The sequence below is a fragment of the Caretta caretta genome, chromosome 2, assembly GCF_965140235.1.
Source record: "Caretta caretta isolate rCarCar2 chromosome 2, rCarCar1.hap1, whole genome shotgun sequence".
In the NCBI taxonomy this organism is placed as follows: Eukaryota; Metazoa; Chordata; order Testudines; family Cheloniidae; genus Caretta; species Caretta caretta.
In genome coordinates, this window is record NC_134207.1 from 44,271,817 (window position 1) to 44,294,889 (window position 23,073).

At 39.4% G+C, this 23,073-nt stretch overlaps 1 protein-coding gene and 1 long non-coding RNA gene across 5 annotated transcripts in view; one reads left to right on the forward strand and one right to left on the reverse strand.

Annotated features, from left to right (window-relative positions):
* Window positions 1-4,174: 4,174 nt before the first annotated feature.
* The window catches only part of CIBAR1 (CBY1 interacting BAR domain containing 1), a 39,530-nt gene continuing 20,631 nt past the window's right edge, over window positions 4,175-23,073 (reverse strand). For all 3 annotated transcript variants that reach the window (XM_048841244.2, XM_075125055.1, XM_048841246.2), the window contains 4 exons: window positions 22,606-22,710; window positions 20,770-20,883; window positions 19,008-19,127; window positions 4,175-5,416 (listed from right to left, as the gene is read on the reverse strand). In XM_048841244.2, coding sequence (XP_048697201.1) covers window positions 5,321-5,416; window positions 19,008-19,127; window positions 20,770-20,883; window positions 22,606-22,710 — 435 coding nt within the window. In that variant the 3' untranslated portion in view covers window positions 4,175-5,320. The remainder of the gene's footprint in view (window positions 5,417-19,007; window positions 19,128-20,769; window positions 20,884-22,605; window positions 22,711-23,073) is intronic.
* LOC125632679 (uncharacterized) overlaps window positions 18,246-23,073 on the forward strand; it is a 47,882-nt gene continuing 43,054 nt past the window's right edge. For both annotated transcript variants that reach the window (XR_012666919.1, XR_007355389.2), the window contains exon 1: window positions 18,246-19,136. This is a non-coding gene — a long non-coding RNA (uncharacterized LOC125632679). The remainder of the gene's footprint in view (window positions 19,137-23,073) is intronic.

Sequence of the window (23,073 nt, forward strand, 5' to 3'; positions counted from 1 at the left end):
TCATGCATCATAATACAGCAAAAGAGAACAAGTCCATATTTTGCACTTTTGCAGGTCACTTTTCAAAATTCTTATTAAATTGAGCAATTTAGAAACCAGGCTAAAATTGTCCAGCTCACAGTATTGTGGCTGAAACAAGTGTTCAGTGTCAAGTTATGTTCTAATTAAAACTACTGTTTAAAAAGATTGCTTGGTAAACTGCGTACAAGCATACAGTAGGTGTTTTAATAGAGCTAAATGTAAATTTGTACATGGGGAAACAAAGAATGTAGCCCATGTTGTATCGTAAAAAGCAGTGACTCTGAAAAAGATTTAGGGGTTGTGGTGGATAGTCAGCTGAACATGAGCTCCCAGTGTGACACTGTGGCCAAAAGAACTAATGTGATCCTGGGATGCATAAATGAGAACCTTGAGTAGGAGCAGAGAGGTTATTTTACCTCCATCTTTGGAACTGGTGTGACTGCTGCTGGAATATTGTGTGCTGTTCTGGTGCCAAAAATTCAAGAAGGATGTTGATCAATGGAAAAAGGTGAAAAGGAGAGCCAGGAGAATGTTTAAAGGATTAGAAAACATGCCTTATAGTGACAGAATCAAGGAGCTCAATCTCTTTAGTTGAACAAAGAGATTGTAATTAAATTACCCATTTACTATCTATGAATACTTAGATGGGGAACAAATATTTAATAATGGGCTCTTCAGTCTAGCAGAGAAAAATATAACACAATCCAATGCCTGGAAGTTGTATCTAGATAAATTCAGACTGGAAATAAGGTGTACATTTTTAACAGCGAGAGTAATCATAGAAATGTAGGACTGGAAGGGACCTCAGTAGTTCATCTAGTCCCTTCCCCGGCACTGTGGCAGGGCTAAATATTATCTAGATCATTCCTGACAGGTCTTTTTCTAACCTGTTCTTAAAAATCTGCAATGGTAGAGATTCCACAACCTCCCTCAATGACCTTGTTCCAGTGTTTTAACTACCTTTACAGTTAGGAATTTTTTCCTAATGGCTAACCAAAATCTCCCTTTCTACAATTTAAACCCATTGCTTCTTGCCCTGTCCCTGTTGATTAAGGAGAACAATTTATCACCCTCCTCTTTATAACAACCTTTTATGTACTTGGAAGACTCATGTTTTCCCTGAGTCTTCTCTTCTTCAGACTAAACAACCCCAGTTTTTTCAATCTTTCCTCATAGGTCATCTTTTCTAGACCTTTAATAATTTTTGTTGCTGTTCTCTGGATTTTCTCCAATTTGTCTACATCTCTCCTGAAGTGTGGTGCCAAGAACTGGACACAATCCCCCCGTTGAAGTCTTATCAGGGCTGAATAGAGTGGAAGAGTGCCTTCCCATGTCTTGCTCACAACACTTGTACTACTACATCCTAGAATGTTTGTTTGCTTTTTTTGCAACGGTGTTCTATTGTTGACTTATTTAGTTCATGATCCACTATAACTCAGATACTTTTTTGCAGTACTCAGCTCTAGGCAGTCTTTTTCCTGTTTTGTGCAATTGATTATTCCTTCCTAAGTGTAGTACTTTGCATTAGTTCTGTGTTGAATTTCATCCTTTCTATTTCAGATCATTTTTCCAATTTGTCCAGATCATTTTGAATTCTAATTCTGTCTTCTAAAGCACTTGTAACCCCCTCCCAGCTCTGTATTGGCCACAAACTTTGTAAGTGTACTCCATGCCATTATCCAAATCACTTATGAAGATACTGAATAGAACTGGACCCAGGCCAGATCCCTGTGCAACCCCACTCAATCTATCCATCCAGATTGATTGTGAACCATTGATAAATACTGAGTACAGTTTTCCAGCCAGTTGTACAATCCCCAGTTAATTTTTTCATCTAGACTCTATTTCTCTAGTTTCTTTATAAGAAAGTTATATGAGACAGTATCAAAAGCCTTAGTAAAGTCAAGATGTATCGCATCTTATCCACAAGGCTTGGTATCCTGCCAAAGGAGGATATTAGGTTGATTTGTTCTTGACAAATGCAGGTTGACTGATCACATTGTTTTCTTCTAATTGCTTACAAATTTATTTATTTGGTCCATTATCTTCCCAGGTACTGAATTTAAGCTGACTGGTCTAATTCCCTGGGTTGTCCTTATTCCCTCTTTTAATAGATAAATACTATATTGGCCCTTTTCCTGTTCTCAGGGTCTCTCTCCTGTCCTCCATGAGTTCTAAAAGATAATTACTAATGGCTCAGAAATCTCTTCAGGTATTTCCTTAAGTATTCTTGAATGTATTTCATCAGGCCCTGCTGACTGGAAGACATCTGAATTGTCTAAGTAATTCTTTACTTGTTTCCTATTTTAGCCTCAACTCCTATCCCATTGACACTGATGTTCACTGGTAGTTGTCCAGTCACTGCTAACTTCTTTGGTGAAAACTGAACCAAAAAAGGCATTTAACCCTGGCCATATCTATATTTTGTTATAGTCTTTCCTTCCTCATTGAGTAATGGGCTTACCCTGTCGTTGGTCTTTCTCTTGCTTCTCATATATTTATAAAATGTTTTCTCGTTACCCTTTATGTCCCTAGCTGGTTGTTCAACCAGTGAAACAATTTACCAAGGATTATGGTGGTTTCTCCATCACTGACAATTTTTATATTAAGACTCAATGTTTTTTCTAAAAGATATGCTCAAGGAATTATTTTGGGGAAGTTCTAGAGCTTGTCATATGCAAGAGGGCAGACTAGATGACCACAGTGGTCCCTTCTGGCCTTACTCTGAAAACACAGAAGCACATGGCTCTTATATGCAGTTACATCTTGGTAGAATTCTGACACTCCAGCTGCTACAACAGGGGTGGACAAACTTTTTGGTCCAAGGGCCACATCTGGGTGGGAAAATTGTATGCAGGGCCATGAATGTAGGGCTGGGGTAGTGGGTTGGGGTGCAGAAGGAGATGCAGTGTGCAGGAAGGGGCTCAGGGCAAGGGGTAGGGGTGCGGGGTGGAGGAGGGGACTCAGAGCAGGGGTTTGGGGTGTGGGCTCCCGCCTGACACCACTTACCTCGAGCAGCTCCGGAGTGGCAGTGGTATGGAGCGGGGCTAAGACAGGGAGCCTGCCTTGGCCTCACACTGCTCCCGGAAGTGGCCAGCATGTCCAGCAGTAGCTGGGGGAGGGGGCAGGGCAGGCAGCTCCGGCGCTGCCCTCACCTGTGGGTACCACCCCCGAAGCTCCCACTGGCTGCGGTTTCCCATTCCCCGTGGGAGCTGCGGGGGGCAGTGCCTGCAGGTGAGGGCAGCGCATGGAGCCCTCTGCCCCCTCGTCCCCCAGGAGCCACAGGGATGTGGTGCCAGCTGCTTCCAGGTGTGGTGCGGGACCAGGGCAGGCAGGGAGCCTGCCTTAACCCCTCTGCGCCATGGGCCTGGCAATCCTGTGGGCCGGATTGAAAGCCCTTACAGGCCAGATCCAGCCCTCTGCTGTGTGATTCTTCATGACTGTGCCCTCTTCTGTTGTACTTTTAATTTCATCTCACTATACCTAGCTAATGCTCCCTAGACTGGGCCAATTTGACTGTTAGTCATCTTCAAAGATGGAGATTGTCTGGAACATCCTAATTGCCTCTTTTATTCCCCACCCCTTTTAAAAATACAGCACAAAACTCACTTTTATGCTGTCTACACCCAGTAAGCTGTCAACTAGTTTGTCCATTTGGGTGATGGATTAGATAACTTAGTATCTGAAATGGAAAGGATATGATCTAAGGTCCACATATGAGTGTTTAGTCTTTTCCTCATCAGCTGTTTCCTGGCTACACTTTTACTGAAACATGTCATTCCTAAAACTATTTTACATGTGCCTATCAGATTTTTTCTGAACTACAACATGTTTTAAGAGATTCATTTGGATTTTCACCGGTGTTACATTGTCGCAAGTCTTGTTTTTCCTCAAAACAAGTGTGTATTATAATATCCTACAGTATCAACACTTGAAGATTACACTTGTCCATGTACTATAAATTCTGAACTATTCCTCAGTGCATTCTTTTGTTTTCCCCATAGTACCTAAAAGAGTGTCTTATTTGCCAGAGAACCCAGTTATATTTTACTGAGTTTAGCTAGTGCCTACTTAACACATAATCTAAATTAGTATCTTACTCATTCCTGGATACAGATAAGTGTCAAAATTCCAAATGACAAAGAAAACAGAGTTCCTTAAAAACCTTTATTTTTCCATCATACATAGATACATAGTTTCAATAACTGCAGACTAAGATTAGTAAATACTGAAATTCAAGATCAATAAAATACTGAAATAACAATCTGGCAGACAGACTTTCACTCCATACAATAATACTGAATATAAATTTGATCCAGGAATGTGTATAAGAAGAGATACTTATATAGGAAAATACACTGAAATCTTGTATCAACTGTCCATAACTGCTCTAGTGGTAAGAATCAGTAACTGAATTGACTAGTATAAAAGGCAAGTATGAAAAGGTGATGTATACTAATACAATGGTTCTTTTATCATGAAGGCACTTTCACGTAAAAAGGAAGCTGTATGAAAAAGTAGAGCTCTTGGACTAGATCCTTGGTTCTGATACAAGCCATCTGCACCACTCCAGTGGTGTAAAACCCATAAAGCTATCTTAACTAGCCAGTTGAGGCTTTCCCCAGTTTGGGGGAATCCGCAAGAAACAGAAAGGTGGAAGATAGCAATATGCTACCCTGCGCCCTAGTCCATGACATAGGGGCATTGGCAAGGCCAGGATCACTTCTGTATTCTGCTTTGCAGCTACCACAGTAGCTCTTTGGGGTTGTGGATAGCCAGGCACAAGCTGCAATAGTCGCTGCATTACAACCTTGCTCCAAGATTGGGAGGGAGTGGGTGAAATGAAGCTAGTATACAGATACCCAAATCCTGTGACAAATACAGCTCAGCTAGACCTAAGAATAAGGATCCTTGTGTTCACTATCTAGGCAATAATTAAATATTACAGTATATCACTTTGAATGCAATAGTAGACACAAAATGAAGTTTAACTAAAATTATATAGACTATTCAGTGGTGTAATTCTTCTATTGAAATATTTGCTTTTCATTTTCTGTCTACTGAAATCATACATTTTCAGTACACTTAGTTACAAGTGTAACTGACTTGCTGTTCAAGTAACAAATAGCCAATCAAACAAACAGGATTAAATGTTGCTGCCAATTTCTTGCTGCTTTGTTGTAATTATTTTAATGGATGACCTCAGTGAAATTCTCATCATCTAAAATATAAAAGCTGTTAAGCAAAGACAGGCCTTCTTGTCATGAAAAAAACAAAAAACTTAGAACAGTTCTCAAAGTTATCTCTCTTCCTTGGTAGCTTCCAATTCATCATCATCTTCCTCCTCCTCTTCATCTTCCTCCTCCTCTTTTCTTAGCCGACTGTTAGAAATTTGCTAAAAATGGAATCCAACACGTAAGTCATACTTTTTGCATGACATTTTGGAAAAAATTTCCCCACCCTCCATGCAGTTTTAGGACTGAACTGGTTGTATTATTGTTTTTAAAAAAATATCTAAATTTCCAGCAAGGAATAGAATATCAAGCATAAGACACAGTACATAATATAAACTTCAGCTAGCTAACTGAAGAGACTGATTTTAAAATGTTTTACATATGATACCAGTGTCAGTAAAAGAAAAATAAATATACATTTATGGGACAAAGTTAATGAACAAGTAGCAGTCCAACACAGCTAGGTGGGCCATGTCCAGGCTATGGCTGTTAAAGCGACACCACTAAGGTACCATAGCACCAAAGCGTAGATCCTTCCTGCAGTGATGGAAGGGGTTTTTCCATTGCTGTAGGAACTTCATTTGCCCAAGTGATGGTAACTAGGTTGAAGGAACCATTCTTCTATCAACCTAGCTCTGTCTACACTAGGGGTGTAGGTCGACATACCTACAGTGCTCAGGGGGATGACTTTTTCAGACCCCTGCATGGTGTAGCTATGTCGATCTAACTTTTAAGTGTAGACCAGGCTGTGGGAAATCCAAGTTTGTTTCCTTGATACTGCAAGCCAGCTTTGCAGGGAAGTCTGTGGAGGCCTTGTAAGAATTAGGAAAAAATAATCCAACCTCTTCAGTTAGCCAAGAATCAGCAATGACAAGCTCCAGAGGAATATTCATGTCTTCCTCCTGAGAAAGGATCACCACAAGGTATGGTCTTGGTGTTCTTTCTGCAACCTCCCTCTTCCCACCAATATCAGAACTCCTTTCTCACCACAGTTTTCCATGCATATGAGATGGTATTTCTGTCCCTGCCCTCCTGCTACTAGTTATCGTGGGGGGATGCAATGTATATGTCCTTTCTTTGCTTCCCCAACCATAACCTACATCTGACGTGAATGCTGTTCAATTTTATTCCATCTTCGGAGAGCCTCTGCTGTCCAGTCCCCCTTGCTGCTGACATAAGGCCTAAACTTGATTCCCACTCTTTTATGGGAGCTGGGATCACGCCTATAGTTAACCATTCAAAGTAGGTCTTCCTGAAAACAAAACAAAAAACCCCCAACCGAGGTGCTGGAGGAGTAAAACAATGCAAATATTAAAACAAGTCTGGTTATTTTTCTTCGTGATGCACTTTTCTGAAAAGTTAAGGTTTTATTTCCAAGTGTCCTTTGAAACCATCTGATTTATAATTATTACCTAGCTACATTAACAGAGCCCAGACAGGCAGCTATCAGATCATGTTTGCAGTTTTGAACCTGATCTTCTGTGCAGATACTACTTATGAGTCCCATCTATTTTTAATCACTAGATGCAGAAAAAGTTTTTGACTGAGTAAACTAGCATTCCCTAAAAGATATTTCAGATACATCTGGTTTAGGCCCTAAATTTCAAAATTGGATTAACTTCTTATATTCGAACCCATATGCTATTATATAAGTGAATGGATAATTATCAGAAACATTCCTCATTTTTAGAGGCAGAAACCAAGAATGCCCCTTATCACCTCTTTTTGCCACAGCAATGGATTTATTTGCCCAGTCACTCAAATAATCCTAATATAAATGGAATTACAATAGGAAACAGGGAATACAAGTAACCCTTATATGCAGAAGTCATGGTATGTGTTACAAATCCAGCTCACACACTACTAGTTGCAAGAGGAAATCTTAAAATTTGGCAAAAAGTCAGAATTTAAAATAACCAAGTCAGAGTGCCTGGATGTAGGTGAGGGCTTTGATTTATAGAATGATATACAAGATAAATACAAATATAAATGAGTAAGTACATCATTAAGATATCTAGGAATATACTTTTCTAAAAGAGGGCAAGACTTACATAATATTAATTATATTCCTTTGATTAAGAAAGTCGAGACATCTGGACATTTGGTAAAAATATGAAATTTCAAAGACGAAACTACAAGTAGTTAAAATGAATATCTGATCCTTAATTAGCTCCCGGTTTTAGTCCCAGGAAGTCTCATAGATCAATGGCATCCACAATAAATAAATTCACTTGGAGAAATAAGAACCCCAGGGTTAATCAATCTATGTTATAAAGGCCAGGATAAAAGGCAGGATTGGCTTTATAACCACTCTTATTAAAAACAACAATAGAAGCTTGGGATAATTTATTTAGAAAGCTAAACCCACATCTATCACCTCTAATATCCATGACAGACAATATAGAAATTAACACCATAAAAACCTAGGAAGTTTAGACATTTGGGAATTTACAGGTATATCAAAATTCTGTCATCTGTTTGGAGAAAATACATTTAGATCACTTGATGAAATATGATTCACAAGAGACACCAAAATTCCAGTGTATCTATACTGTTAAGACATTTTTCAATGCACCCTACAAAAAGGCACACAAGAAAAAATTGTTGGAAATTGAGAACTATTCACTACAGCCATGAAACACAAAAGTTTACCTTCATTCTATATAAGTAATCTTTAACTGTTACTTAGGGCTTGTACACACTAGCATTTATGTCAGCTACATGTATGTCACTCAGGAATGTGAAAAAGCCACCCCCCTGAGCAGTGTAAGTTACACCAACCTAAGCGCCAGTGTGGACAGCGCTATGGCAGCCGGAGAGCTTCTCCTGTTGACATAGCTACCATCTCTCACAGAAGTGGATTTATTATGCCAATGGGAGAGCTCTCTCCTGTTGCACAGAACATCTACACTAGCTGCACCGCTGTGATTGATTGGCGATTCCTGATTCAAGGATGATCTCTACCACGGATTTACATATGGGTCCTGAGATGACTTAGGAGTCTAATCCTGGAACCGCAAATCCACCTGTAGTAGGTACAGACATTTTGTGGCAGACCAGCTGCCTGCTGGGAGAAAGTTCTTTTTCCTTCCTTCTCTCTCTCTCTTTTCAGCTTCAAGGGCAAGGTGCTTCTCCTTGAAGTGGGCCATTGCCTGATGGAGGCCATGGCGCCATTGGGGTCAGTTGGTGGCTTGCTCCTCCCAGTTTGTGATGTCCACATCAGTTTTCTTAAGATATGCTTTCAGTGTGTCTTTGTAGCGTTTCCCCGTGGTGATCAGAGATCTCTGACGATGGTGTAGAGGGCTTGTTTTGGGAGGAAAGAGTCTGGCATCTGCACACAATGTCCAGCCCAGCGAAGTTGGTACACGAGGATCATTGCTTCAATGCTGGTAACATTCGCTTCAGTGAGGATGCTGGCGTTAGTGCAGCAATCTTGCCACTTGACGTGAAGGATCTTCTGCAGGCATCTTTGGTGGTACCTCTCCAGACTCTTGAGGTGCTGTCAATAGGTCACCCAAGTTTCACATCCATAGAGGAGTGTGGGAACAACAGTTGTCTTATAGACCTGGATCTTGGTGTCCTGCCGTAGGTCATGGTCCATGAAAATGCATCGGAGCAATTTCCCAAAGGAAGCACTTGTGGACTGGATCCTGTGCTGGATCTCACTGTTGATTTTTGTGTTTTGAGAAAGTTGGCTACTGAGGTGGCAAAAGTGCTCAACTGTCTCCAAAGTCTGACCCTCGATGGTCATGTGCAAGGCCTGTAGGAGGTTGATAGAGCACTTTAGTCTTCTCAATATTGAGTGAGAGTCCTAGGCTTTGGTAAGCTTGTGCAAGAAAATCCAGTGTGGACTGAAGGTCATTCTCAGCGTGCGCAAGGATGACACAGTCATCAGCATACAAGATAAGTAATGGATGCCCTGAAGACTTTAATCTAAAGTCTAAGATTAAAGAGTTGCCCATCCATTCTGTATTGAATGTCAACTCCACTGGGGAGTCGGTGTTTAACGAGGACCAAAATAACTGCTAAATAAATGGTGAACAGGGTTGGGGCAACAACGCATCCTTGCTTAACCCCAGTTTTGATGATGAAAGGTTCCATCTCAAGGCCGTTACAGAGAACCATGGCAGTCATCTGATCATGGAGAAGCCTTAGGACCTTAACAAATTTTGGAAGGCAGCCAAATCTGGCCAACACCTTCCACAGGGCTTTGTGACTGACAAAGTCAAAGGCTTTTGTCAAATCAATGAAGGCCATGTCCTGATTTTGCTCCTGAGACTTTTCCTGGATTTGGCGTACAATGAAGATCATGTCAGTTGTCCTGCTGGATGGTCTAGAACCACACCGAGATTCTGGCAGTTCCCTGCAGTAGATAGCAAGGCAATGCCTCGATAGTTTCCACAGTCTGATTTCTCTTCTCTCTTAAAGATTGTAACAATGTTAGCATTTCTCAAGTCTTCTGGAATCACTGAAGTGATTCTAGTGTGGAATAGCCCTTACAGGAAATAACTACGTTCATGAAAAGCTGGATAGTTGATGTATGCATAGACACCAAAACTGAGGAATGGGAGAACATATGCAGCAATAGTCCCCACACCTCAACACGTTAACAAAAGAAAACTACACAAAATTATTTATTTTGGGTACTTAGCTCCCCTTAAAATTAAACAAATTTATGGTACAGGGACAGGTAAATTCTGGAGAGAATGTAATGAAATGGGAGTAATTTCTCCACATATTGTGGACGTGCCCAAAAATTAAGACTGTTTGGAAAAACATTGGAGACTCCATAAGGGAGGGAAATAACAGGGTGTCAGCTGTCAGAAAACCCCTTAGTATTATTATTAAATTGTCCTGAAACTGTTTTGTAAAAGTCATAAAGAATTGATCTCAGATGCCGCTAAAATTACTATAGTAAGGTGGTAGAAAAGCAGTGGCTCCCATAAATCTACTGACATAACTACTTAGAAGTCTGTGGAAGTTTTGGAGTTTGTGGGAAGACTGTCATTGCCCAACACCACATATGATTGTTTGATAACTTCTTTTGAATAATAAGGAAGGGAGAAACACCTTCAACAATAGTCAAAGTCAAACTCAAAATTGAAATATTAAAGTAAGGAAAATAGGATGGAGGAGGAGAAAAAGCTTAATATTGTGTAGAGTTGTGATAGGATGACTAATAAACAGGTAAGATCTAAATGTAGGAAAAACAGAAGTGTAGACCTAAACATGATATGAAAAACTAACTGGTGCTATCAACTGAAAAGATGGAAGAGGAAGAATAGAAAAGCATCAACCGCAATATGTGATCAATAGCATAAATATGAAGGAAGTGACTGGTAGCAGGTCTTGTCAGTACAGCTTTAGGGACTTGCATAGGTCAATTTATAATTTTGTATTTGTGCAAAATACTAAGTTTATCTCTATTTAAGTTGTAAAACAAGTTTTATAAGATTTGTTATAAAATAATGGACCTGTTAATAAATAATTAATAAATCTGATTTTCAGTGTTTTCTTAATGGTACTTGAGTTCTCAGTCCTAATCTGCCCCATGACACTGTCAAAATGGCAGCTTCCTGTTTTTAATTGTGGCTTATTATGTTTCTGGCACTTAAACATGTTTAATGACCCTGCCCTTAGTGATTAGGATATTACAGTGAAGTTTTCCTTTATGGGAACTTGGATTTCCATTCTACACAGAACCTGTTTTTTAAAAATGAAGTATAAAGATTATAAGGAGCAAGTGATTCACAGTGGGTTCAAACTAGCATTCATGCCATTTGGCAGACTAAGGCCTGTTCTACACACACTTTGTGCACCAGTACTATTTCAGTTAGGGGTTGGGTTTTTTTTGTCTAAAATAGTTTTCCCCAGCATAAAGGTGCCTTATCCCATATGGGAATAGCTATCCTGGTATAAAGTACCTTTGTACCAACACCACTGCATCCACACTAGGAAGGTCATAACACTTTAAAAATACTAGTTCAGCTAAAGTCATACAACTTGTGTGATAAGCCCTAACATATCAATTCTGACATCTACTGTTGCTTTCCTGCATGATATATAGCAGCTTAAAGAATTTTCTGTTTATTGCTACCCAGTTGCTCCCAAGTTATGAAGCATTCTCTATCTGCCTGAGCGATAGACATATTAGAGCAACAGTTCACTTTTTCCACACATTAGCAAGGCACTCCAGCATGGTTTGACAGTACACCTATACAAATTAACAACTAAGAGCTGACCTTTGTTATTTTACATTATGAATTACAATTCCATTGAAACTTACTGCCTTCATACAGTGGGTATGATATATAACTAGAACATTTCTAAAATGTAATACTGGAATATATCATTTGATACTCATTTTTAAGCTCAGAGTTGTAGCTGCCTGAGTATGAACTTGACAGCTTTGAAGTAGATACAGTAGAGGGAACATCTCAAAAATCAGTTTTGTTATTTGAAAATAAAACTAGTATAAATTAAAATGGATTTTTATGAATATGTCAACTAAACCATTTACTAACAATGTGCTCAAAGTTAAGAATTCAACTGAGGCATCTACATGTCTTCACATTTGATAATTTGTATGCACACCACCTGTTGTGTGGAAGATACACAACTTGCTGCTCTGCCTTTGCCCTGTTAAATTTCAAATTTTAAAAAGTGTGTAATTTACTCGACTCTTTAATAGTTTTTTGAATACATACAATGTGCGTACCTCATACATTTAAACTGTGTACATCTCTCTATGTATGTCAAGTCTGTAAACAAATAAAATTTTTTTTACTCTGAAGAAATATTTGAGCCACAGGAACTAGCAGAATTCTTTTTCTTGGAGGTGTTGAAATAAAATTGCAAATTAAAGAAAATATAAATTGCTATAAACCTGAGACACTGCATATCATATGTTAGCATGGAGCAAATTTTTACAACTGTTATAAATTTTTGAAAATATAGATTAACAGAAAATCTATTTACTCACTGAACAAAGTTAAGAGGCAGACACCAATACTATCTGACGGAAGTGCTAACTGACTGAAGAAGCAACCCTTGAAAATTTTTCCTCAATGAGAAATTTGCTGTTTGCTTTCTGTTGGCTGCTGCATTTGCCCAGTTGCAGAGATCTACTGAAGGAATAGCCTGTAATGATCTTAAGTAATTAAGGTTAGTTAATTACTCAAGAAATAAGATTCTGTGGTAGGTATTAAAAAACATGACATGCCATAGAGATTTGAGCAGAGAACTAGGAGCCAGAAACTCTCAAATTATAATCTTAGATCTCATTCCAGATCCTCCAATGCCCTTGTAGCAAGTCAGTTACAAAGAATTACTAACAAATGAATACGGGAAGTCTTCCTGCAATCTGGAAGAATTTACGAGGATGACATCTTGCAAGTTTTAAATTATTGTACTTCATGCTTAGATGCTCTAGAAATATAGTGGACTTTTGCTAGAGTGCGCATCACTATAGCGCAGATTCTCATACAGCGCGGTTGTGGCGATGGATCCCAAATTTAAATATTTAAATTGGGATCCATGGTAACGCAGTCCCTGCGTTAACGTGGTACTGCACATGGATCCCGAACCCCGCGTTTTAGCAAGGGTCCAGTGTATCCTACATAGAGAGGTTAAGTATCTAATATGTGTCTCAATTTCCCCATCTGTAAAATGGGGATAATACAACAATACCTTCCAGGGGTATCGTGAGAGTTAGTAAATAAGTCTAAATCACTATGCAATTGCTTGTGTAATTATAGGGTTTTAAATGACCTTGCTTGGTAAAACCATGGAGAGGTAGTTGTCTTGCACAAAAACAGAATAAAGCCAAAGATTATTCTTCTATATAAAATTTTGAAAGCCACTCTGCAGTAAACCCGGTTTAGGAAACAAGGGTGAAATCCTGGTCCCAGTGAAGTCAGTGGCCATTTTTCCATTGACTTCAATGGGGCCAGATTTCAACCTGGATCTGCAACTAAATCTCAAGTATACAAAAATCTGACATAACCTTAGCATGGAATTAAATATCCAAATAAAGAAAGCATAGTCATTCAGATTCTGGTTAGGCTAACAATAATTATAGCTACCAACTCCTCCATCAATAGAGTAAATAAGCAACACAGATTTAAAATAAATAGAAATCTTAGCTCTACTATCTTTGTAGATTGAGCAGGGAAGTATAAAATCATTAGAAAATTTTAGTATTATACAGCTCTGTTAACACTCCATTTAATGCACATCTGCTGAGGGTTAGCTACAGATTAGTGCAATTTTTCATGATTTTTGCTAGTGGAAATGTAGGAGAGCTTGAAATATCTAGAATTAGATTTAACCAGCAGAGCTGTAATACTTTGGCGTTAGATAGCAATTTTGAAGGATCTGTAAGTTCCTAATAAGCATTAAAACTAAGAAACCTTGTACACTCCTGATTTTACTGACAAACGGAGGCCCTGTGAAATTAAGTGACTTGCCCAACATCATATACTGAGTCAGTGGAAAAATTAGAAATATAAGCCAGGTGTACTGATTCTGTCACCTGCTCTGACCCAAAGTATCTCAGCTAGGTTTCTAACCCTGTCACAGCGGCAAAGACATCTTATCTGATGTAACAGAGAATTATATACATACACAGTTATTGTTGAAGATTCCAATAATTTGTATTGGATTTTATGCAGAAAAATAGAAAAAGCAAATAAAAGTAGATAGAAGACCAAACCAGGAAGTTTTTTCTGTTTCGTTGATCATTAAGATTAAAACAGAGATCCCATTTCATAAACCAGAAAAAAATCTGTATGAGAATTTACAAAGTTAGTATTCTTATCCACAAAACCCAAAACCCCTTCTGAATGAATGTGCCAGTCTGCTCTAGGCATTAAACTCTGAGAGGCCAGTATGATGTAATTTGATTGAGGTCTAAAATTTCAATGAAGGATAGAGTAAGACATCTCTGTTAGTGCTGACGAGCAAGTGCTGGTTCAGGAACATCACCAGACTGAGTCCCACTGCGGTGGCTCCATTTCAATGGAGAGACTAGCCTACTAAGCTCTTGTGGACATTACCACCTGATAGTTCACAACTCTAATGCCCAATGTGGCAAAAGAGAACATCTTTTCCCCCTGAACATCTAGCTTACCTATCTAACTGAAGGGACAAAGTAGACTTGACCCCCACAGTTAGCTCTTTGAATGGCAGCTATCACCACCAATTAACTTGGAGTTGGGTGGGTCAGGAGAATGAGAATCCCTCAGGAAGCAGCTGTATAATTTATCTGCTTTCTTAGGAATTGTCTGTCCAGGTGCTGGGTTTAACCAGATACTTTTTGCCAGCTATAATAAACCATCAAAGACTGGCAAAGTATCTCACTTTTAGAAGGTGACTCCAATATATCAAGAACAGATGTGTCGTTTACGGTTCCTAAAGGATGTTCAGGGTAATTAGTACCCAGCCTTTCCATGTGTTTGTGAAATTGGAACATATCTTCTGGAGAGGAGGAAGATGATGCACCCACACTATCATCTGGTGAAGTTTGATCATCCAGATCCATATCTGCATCCAAAAGTTCAATAGGCCCCTTTAGTTCCTCTTCAGGCAGTATGTCTGAGACAAGTAAAGGAAACTGTTCTTTCAGTACCAGACAGTGACAAATCAGGACAGGATATGTCACCTGACCTCTTTTGGGAGAAGGCTCTGTTGGAAGCTGCCTTTCTTCAGCCCTTTTAAAATTCAGATTAATAAATAGGGGAAGGCAAATATGGTCATAATACCCAGGGTGGTACCTCCTAATCCAAGGAAGGGTGATTTTATGGTCTGAGGAGTTGGAACTGAGAATCTTGATAACTCTAATTTCCCTCATCCTTTCCCTGGCAAAAGAAGGGCAAGGAATGGTATCAGGCAGGACATGGCCCGATTCTGGATCAGAGGCAGTTTCCAAGGATGACAACAATAGTTTGGTAAGCAAAAAGTCGAAGGAGGTGAGACATTTCCCTGAGGAACCAGTAGTGGTTCTAGGGGCAGGTTCACAGATCTACGGAGAGATCTGTATAGATAGGGAAACTGATTTACCCTGATTTACCTCCCTTTTCTTTTCTGGAGAAGGAAGAATTAGCATCCCACTATCTTACATTTCTTTACCTTTAAGCATTGAGAGTAACTTACTCAATGCTGTATGAAGGGTCCCCCTGATCTGGTCCCCCCCGACTGGAAAAAGGCTAATGTAGTGCCCATCTTTAAAAAAGGGAAGAAGGAGGATCCTGGGAACTACAGGCCAGTCAGCATCACTTCAGTCCCTGGAAAAATCATGGAGCAGGTCCTCAAGGAATCAATTCTGAAGCACTTAGAGGAGAGGAAAGTGATCAGGAACAGTCAGCATGGATTCACCAAGGGCAAGTCATGCCTGACTAATCTAATTGCCTTCTATGACAAGATAACTGGTTCTGTGGATGAAGGGAAAGCAGTGGACGTGTTGTTCCTTGACTTTAGCAAAGCTTTTGACACTGTCTCCCTCAGTATTCTTGCCAGCAAGTTAAAGAAGTATGGGCTGGATGAATGGACGATAAGGTGGACAGAAAGCTTGCTAGATTGTCGGGCTCAAAGGGTAGTGATCAATGGCTCCATGTCTAGTTGGAAGCCAGTGTCAAGTGGAGTGCCCCAGGGGTCGGTCCTGGGGCCGGTTTTGTTCAATATCTTCATAAATGATCTGGAGGATGGTGTGGATTGCACCCTCAGCAAGTTTGCAGATGACACTGAACTGGGAGGAGAGGTAGATACGCTGGAGGGTAGGGATAGGATACAGAGGGACCTAGACAAATTGGAGGATTGGGCCAAAAGAAATCTGATGAGGTTCAACAAGGACAAATGCAGAGTCCTGCACTTAGGACGGAAGAATCCAATGCACCGCTACAGACTAGGGACTGAATGGCTCGGCAGCGGTTCTGCAGAAAAGGACCTTGGGGTTACAGTGGACGAGAAGCTGGATATGAGTCAACAGTGTGCCCTTGTTGCCAAGAAGGCCAATGGCATTTTGGGATGTATAAGTAGGGGCATTGCCAGAAGATCGAGGGACGTGATCGTTCCCCTCTATTCGACACTGGTGAGGCCTCATCTGGAGTACTGTGTCCAGTTTTGGGCCCCACACTACAAGAAGGATGTGGAAAAATTGGAAAGAGTCCAGTAGAGGGCAACAAAAATGATTAGGGGACTGGAACACATGAGTTATGAGGAGAGGCTCAGGGAACTGGGGATGTTTGGTCTACGGAAGAGAAGAATGAGGGGGGATTTGATAGCTGCGTTCAACTACCTGAAAGGGGGCTCCAAAGAGGATGGATCTAGACCGTTCTCAGTGGTAGCAGATGACAGAACAAGGAGTAATGGTCTCAAGTTGCAGTGGGGGAGATTTAGGTTGGATATTAGGGAAAACTTTTTCACTAGGAGGGTGGTGAAACACTGGAATGCGTTACCTAGGGAGGTGGTGGAATCTCCTTTCTTAAAAGTTTTTAAGGTCAGGCTTGACAAAGCCCTGGCTGGGGTGATTTAATTGGGGATCGGTCCTGCTTTGAGCAGGGGGTTGGACTAGATGACCTCCAGAGGTCCCTTCCAACCCTGATATTCTATGATTCTATGATCTGAATGAGGGTGTTCCAGGGGCTTGATACCTGCACCACCATGTTACTGAGTCACCCTATTAACAGTGGATCCTCCAGTAGGAACTTGGTGGCTCACAAGAAGCATCAGGTGCCTCATCAGGCTCACAATGAAGTTTCAAGTATAGAACCAATGGCCTCTGATCCAGACCAGAGTACAGATCTGTAATTTGGTCTTGGCCCTCTATAACCACTCTTTGTTGTGGCTCTGACTTCCAAGGCTGAAGCCTTATGGGGACACTTTTGCAATTTAGTGCATGGAACCAGACATATCAGTTCCTTAGAGATATGCTCTCGAGAATTAGCTTTTTCAGCAGTGGTGTCACCTCTGAGCTTATGGATTCACAGTGACTGGTACCTTAGGTCTGACTCCAGTCAAAGAGGCAGATACCTACACTAGGACTTTCCTGGAATTTTTGACCACCTTGGGGGCCAAAGCTGAGGCTGGTCTCCCAGCCCTTGCAGATCCCTGGGTTTCTAGAACTGAAAGATTTAGGTGCTAACGCTTCCGGCAATAACATAGGCTGGAGGCAAATGCAACTCCTTTCTGGCCATAGGGGTGAAGGTGCTGCACATAGAGCAAAGAGAAGGTGAATGACATTTCCTCAAACAGGTCAGATAACACATGTGTATCCAAAGCAGGAAAAGCAGCAGGGAAAGAAACCCACCTTTGAACCCTGATTTCTTTGTCTTTGTTTCCAACATACTAGAAACAAGGACCTGTGCCAGGGCACCAAGGTTCTTAGTCAAAAACCCCTCAAAAAAAGAAGACAAGAAAAAAAGAACTAACGTCTAGCTAAACTAAGAAGGTGATGACACTGGGAACAATATGTTCCTTTGAATTGGGGGTGCAAGGACCTGACAAGTGTTCTGGTCCATCTGCTAGCATACTTGGAAAAAACAGAAGCAATCATCACACCATGCCTCTTTTATAGCTCTGCCCTCAAATCTTCAGAGCCACAAGGAGAGGAGCATGGAGCATGAGAGTGCTCCAATGAGCACTTTTATTAGAAGGTTCCACTGGTCCAAACTACACTGTTGAAGCAGTTCAAGAGTGGGAATGTGCAGAGGCCACTCAAAGAATTTCACTGTGTCTTTAAAAAGCTCCTATTACTAGACTGCTCCATAAAATGCAACATGAGAGCCAAAAGCCTGATAGCTTGCTTACTACTGATCACAGTCCTGAAACATTTCATTTTAGAGATTTTGAAATGTTGTTCAATTTCTCACAACCTGTGACTATTTTGTTTGTAAGATACCTTTTCTTCTTACTCTCCTTTTTTGCCCTATTATGGTATATTTTTAGACATCTTATTTCTTCCAATATTGTCAAGAACTTTTGCATGACTTCACTTTTTTTTATTTCTCCATTATCATCTCCCTCTTCATATTTTTTCAATTTATTGGACACATTTTAAAATATACTATAAAATCTCCCTGTTCATCCATACTAGATCATTTTACCCATCTTGATATATTTATCCTTAAGTGGAATGCATTCTTGCTGCAATCATTAATATTGACAACTGTATCCTACCCAATTTCTGTATCTTATTCTTATCACAGTCAGTTTACATTTCCTAAAAAGTCACTGCAATAAAGCTGGCTCTTCTAAAATGAAATAAATATTTAAAAAACTTTCTACAGAATTCTTCTCCACAACTCATACGCAACAACAACCAGTTTTTATTTCCTACAAAATCATTTTACAAAGTTAGTATTCTAAAATTAAGAAGAGAAAAATGTTTTATCTATTTTATTCTTCTATCACCCAAGTGTTGGAAGAACTTTGTTTCTGACACGTCCCTAACCAATTTTTCCTTTTTTGTATAAAATAGTTTATAGTAGAGTATTTACTATTGTATGCAAATCCTAGTCAGTTTTAACAAGGTTATTATAATTCCTAGGTACAAGATACAAAATTAAAATGTTCACTGAATGTATCTGGAATGAACCTCCTCCATCCTCAGATGGTGTAATTTGTCAAAGGCCCATTAAAGTCAGTGGGTTTATGACAATTTACATCACCTGAGACTATGCTCCTGAGATACTGTCTCTAATTTAACACATCTTCTGAAATGAACCTTGAACCTAACATTCATGTTTTCTATCTTACCTGTATTATTCCAGATGAAAATTTTGATGAACCAGTTCTTTGAAGGGGGGACTTTGAATTTGCACGGACTATGTCTAAACGAGACTGATAGTCTGGTGGATACAGTGAACTCCGAAAAACCTGTTCAAGGTAAAATGGCAGTGACTTTAGTGCCATGCTATAAATGCCAGACTAACAGCCCAAGAGACTGAAGCTCTCTAACACAAGTACAGCATTGGACAGTGCCAATACAATCTCACCCTCCCAATCCTGATTTAAAGAGACCAACTCTGGAACAGAGAGAATAATTCAATCTATACTTAATCTATAGTATAGACTATTAGATAGTATGCTATATAATTAATACCATTCAACATGGTTTTACGGAAGATAGACCTTGGCAAATTAACTTGATCATTTTTTGATGAGATTACAAATTAAGTTGATAAAAGTAACATTGTTGATGTAATATACTCAGACTTCTGTATGGTGTTTGACTTGGTACCACATGACATTTTAATTGAGAAACTGGAATGATACACATTAAATTGATTAAAAACTGGCCAAATGATAGGTCTCAAATGTCATTATGAATGGGGAATCGTCATCAAGCATTTCTAGTGAAGTCCTGCAGGGATCAGTTCTTGGGCCTACATTATATATTTTTATCAATGACCTTGGGGGGAAAATTACTGATAAAGTTTGCAGAAAACACACGATAAGGGAGTGGTAAATAATGAAGAGGACAGCTCACTGATAGAGAATAATATGACTTGCTTGCTAAGGTGGGTGCAAGCAAACAATATACATTTCAATACAGCCAAATATAAGGTCATACCATATAGATAGAAAGAATGTACATCATACTTACAGGATGTGGGACTCTATTCTTAGAAGCAGTGACTCTGAAATAAACTTGGGGGGTCCTAGTGGATAATCATATGAATTTGAGCTCCCACTGTGATGCTGTGGCTAGAAGGGCTAATGCAATCTCTGGATTTACAAACGGGAATGTCTAGTAGGAGTAGGGAGGTTATATTACCTCTGTATTTGGTAATGGTGCAACTGCTACTGGAATACTGTGTCCAGTTCTGGTGTCCACACTTCAAGGATGTTGAAAAATTGAAGAAGGTTCAGAAAAGAGCCACAAGTATAATTACAGGATTGGAAAATGTGTCTTCTAATAAGAGACTCAAGGAGCTTAATCTATTTAGTTTATAAAATAGAAGGCTAAGGGGTGACTTAGTTACATTCTATAAGTATCTATATGGGGAACAATTATTTAAATAATGGGCTCTTCAATCTAGCAGACAAAAGTATAATAAAATCCAATGGCTGGAAATTGAAGCTAGACAAATTGAGACTCGAAATAAGGTACACATTTTTAACAGTGAGAGTAATTAACCATTGAAACAATTTACCAAGGGTTGTGGTGGATTCTTCATCAATGGACATTTTTTAATCAATCAGAATTGGATGTTTTTCTAAAAGAAATACTTTAGCATTCAACCACAGCTATTGGACTTGAAGCAGGAGCTAAGGAAGTCCTAATGACCTGTGTTATTCAGAGGATTAGATGAGAGGATAACAATGGCTTAAAAATCTGTATATGAATCTATACCCACTTTAAGGCACTTTTACACAGCTGGAGTAGTGTAAAGGGGGCCTTAGTGTAAATGAGAATTGGTCCTTTGCATTTTCTGATTTAGTCAACATTTGTAGATCCAGTGTGCAACTTGTCCTTGTCCGTAAATAATAAAAAAAGAATGTTGATTGCTCTTACCTCTAAATCGTCATTCTCATCAATAGTGTGTATATTTTGGTAAGCAGCAGTGTAAATCTCTAAAGCTTTTCCATGGAATAACATTTCAATAGTAATAAATTCAGAAAATATGCTCTAAAAATTAATTAAAAGAGAAAGGTTTTATTTGTATGCAGGTATATTAATTTACATGACAAAAGTATCAGAGTAGCAGCCGCATTAGTCTTCTTTTTGTGGATACAGACTAACAAATTTATTTGAGCATAAGCTTTCGTGGGCTACAGCCCACTTCATCGGATGCATGCAGTGGAAAATACAGTAGGACGATTTTATATACACAGAGAACATGAAACTATGAGTGTTATCATACACGCTATAGCGAGAGTAATCAGTTAAGGTGAGCTATTACCAGCAGGAAAGAAAAAAAAACCTTTTGTAGTGATAATCAAGATGGGCCATTTCCAGCAGTTGACAAGAACATGTGAGGAACAGTAGGGGGGAAAAATAAACATGGGGAGATGGAATTAATTTGCAAACTGGACACCATTAAATTAGGCTTGAATAAAGACTGGGAGTGGATGTGTCATTACACAAAGTAAAACTCTTTCCCCATGTTTATTTTTCCCCCCTACTGTTCCTCACATGTTCTTGTCAACTGCTGGAAATGGCCCATCTTGATTATCACTACAAAAGGTTTTTTTTCCTCTCCTGCTGGTAATAGCTCACCTTAAATGATCACTCTCATTATAGCGTGTATGGTAACACCTATTGTTTCATATTCTCTGTGTATATAAAATCTCCCCACTGTATTTTCCACTGAATGCATCCGATGAAGTTGTCTGTAGCTCACGAAAGCTTATGCTCAAATAAATTTGTTAGTCTCTAAGGTGCCACAAGTACTCCTGTTCTTATGACAAAAGTACACTCCTGCTTCAAACACACAAAAACTGTATCAGAATTATATCATTGACATCCTAGAACACAACAGCAAAATTGTTCAATGCATTTTTTTTTTAAAAAGTTAGACTTTAATTCTAGCTATTAACCCCTAAGTCTGGTGGTAGCTTGACAAACACTATCTATCCCAGTGGTTCTCAAACTTTTATACTGGTGACCCCTTTCACACAGCAAGCCTATGAGTACGACTCCCTTGTAAATTAAAAACACATTTTTTATATTTAAACACTATTATAAATGCTGGAGGTGAAGCAGGGTTTGGGGGGGGAGGGGGGAGGCTGACAGCTCGTGACCCACCATGTAATAGCCTCGTGACTCCCTGAGGGGTCATGACCCCAGTTTGAGAACCCCTGATTATCCTGTTCCCACTTCATATACCATTTTAATTCCTAGTGAACAGTTGACTAGTGACATATATGACAGGCACCGAAGAGGAAAATGACAGATAGGTAGATTAGATAGATATGGTAGCTGTTTAACAGTTCAGTGAGACACTAAATGACATTTTAAGGCAACAGTTAATATTGTATCCAAAGGAAATGAAGAATAACTAGTTGATGTTTGTGTGTGTAATGTTATTTGGGTATTGAAATAGTTGTGAATATCACAGTATTTGCACCAATTTGTATTTGTGCACAACTCACGTGAACTGGAGGTGTTGCCTAATCTTGCCAAACAGTAACTAAAACCATTTTGACATATCAAGAGTGATGCCATAAATTTAAATGTGAACTATATATAGGGTGACCAGATGTCCCAATTTTGTAGGGACAGTCCTGATATTTGGGGCTGTGTCCAATATAGGCATCTATTACCCCTCATCCTGTCCCACTTTTTCACACTTCCTGTGTGGTCACCCTAACTCACTCACACTCTCTCTATATATTTTTACATGCACACCTTTATGTCCTTTATTTTCTGTTTCTCAAAATTGTCAATGGTTTCCTCCAACTGCCGACTTGTTCGAGTTGCATCCATCGAAGCTCTCTGTAGATCACTTTCAGCCTTATAAATATAACCAGATAAAGATGTTATTCCTTGAATTGATATTTAAAAAGTTGTGTACTTTACTTTAGAAACCATTAGGCTGTCCTACACATGCAAGTTACTATAGTTTAGACTTCTTGTGAGTTGGACATTAATATCACTTACACTGATGTAGAGCCCTTTAGAAGAATTTTTAAAGAGTTGTACAAGAAAAAACCTAAAATTTAGAGAACATGAACTATAAATCCTGGTGTAAAAAAGTATGCTAAGCAAAGTGAGTCTCTAAAGCAATGGTGGGCAACCCACATGCGGCCCGTCAGGGTAATCCGCTGGCGGTCCGTGAGACAGTTTGTTTACACTGACCGTCTGCAGGCACAACCA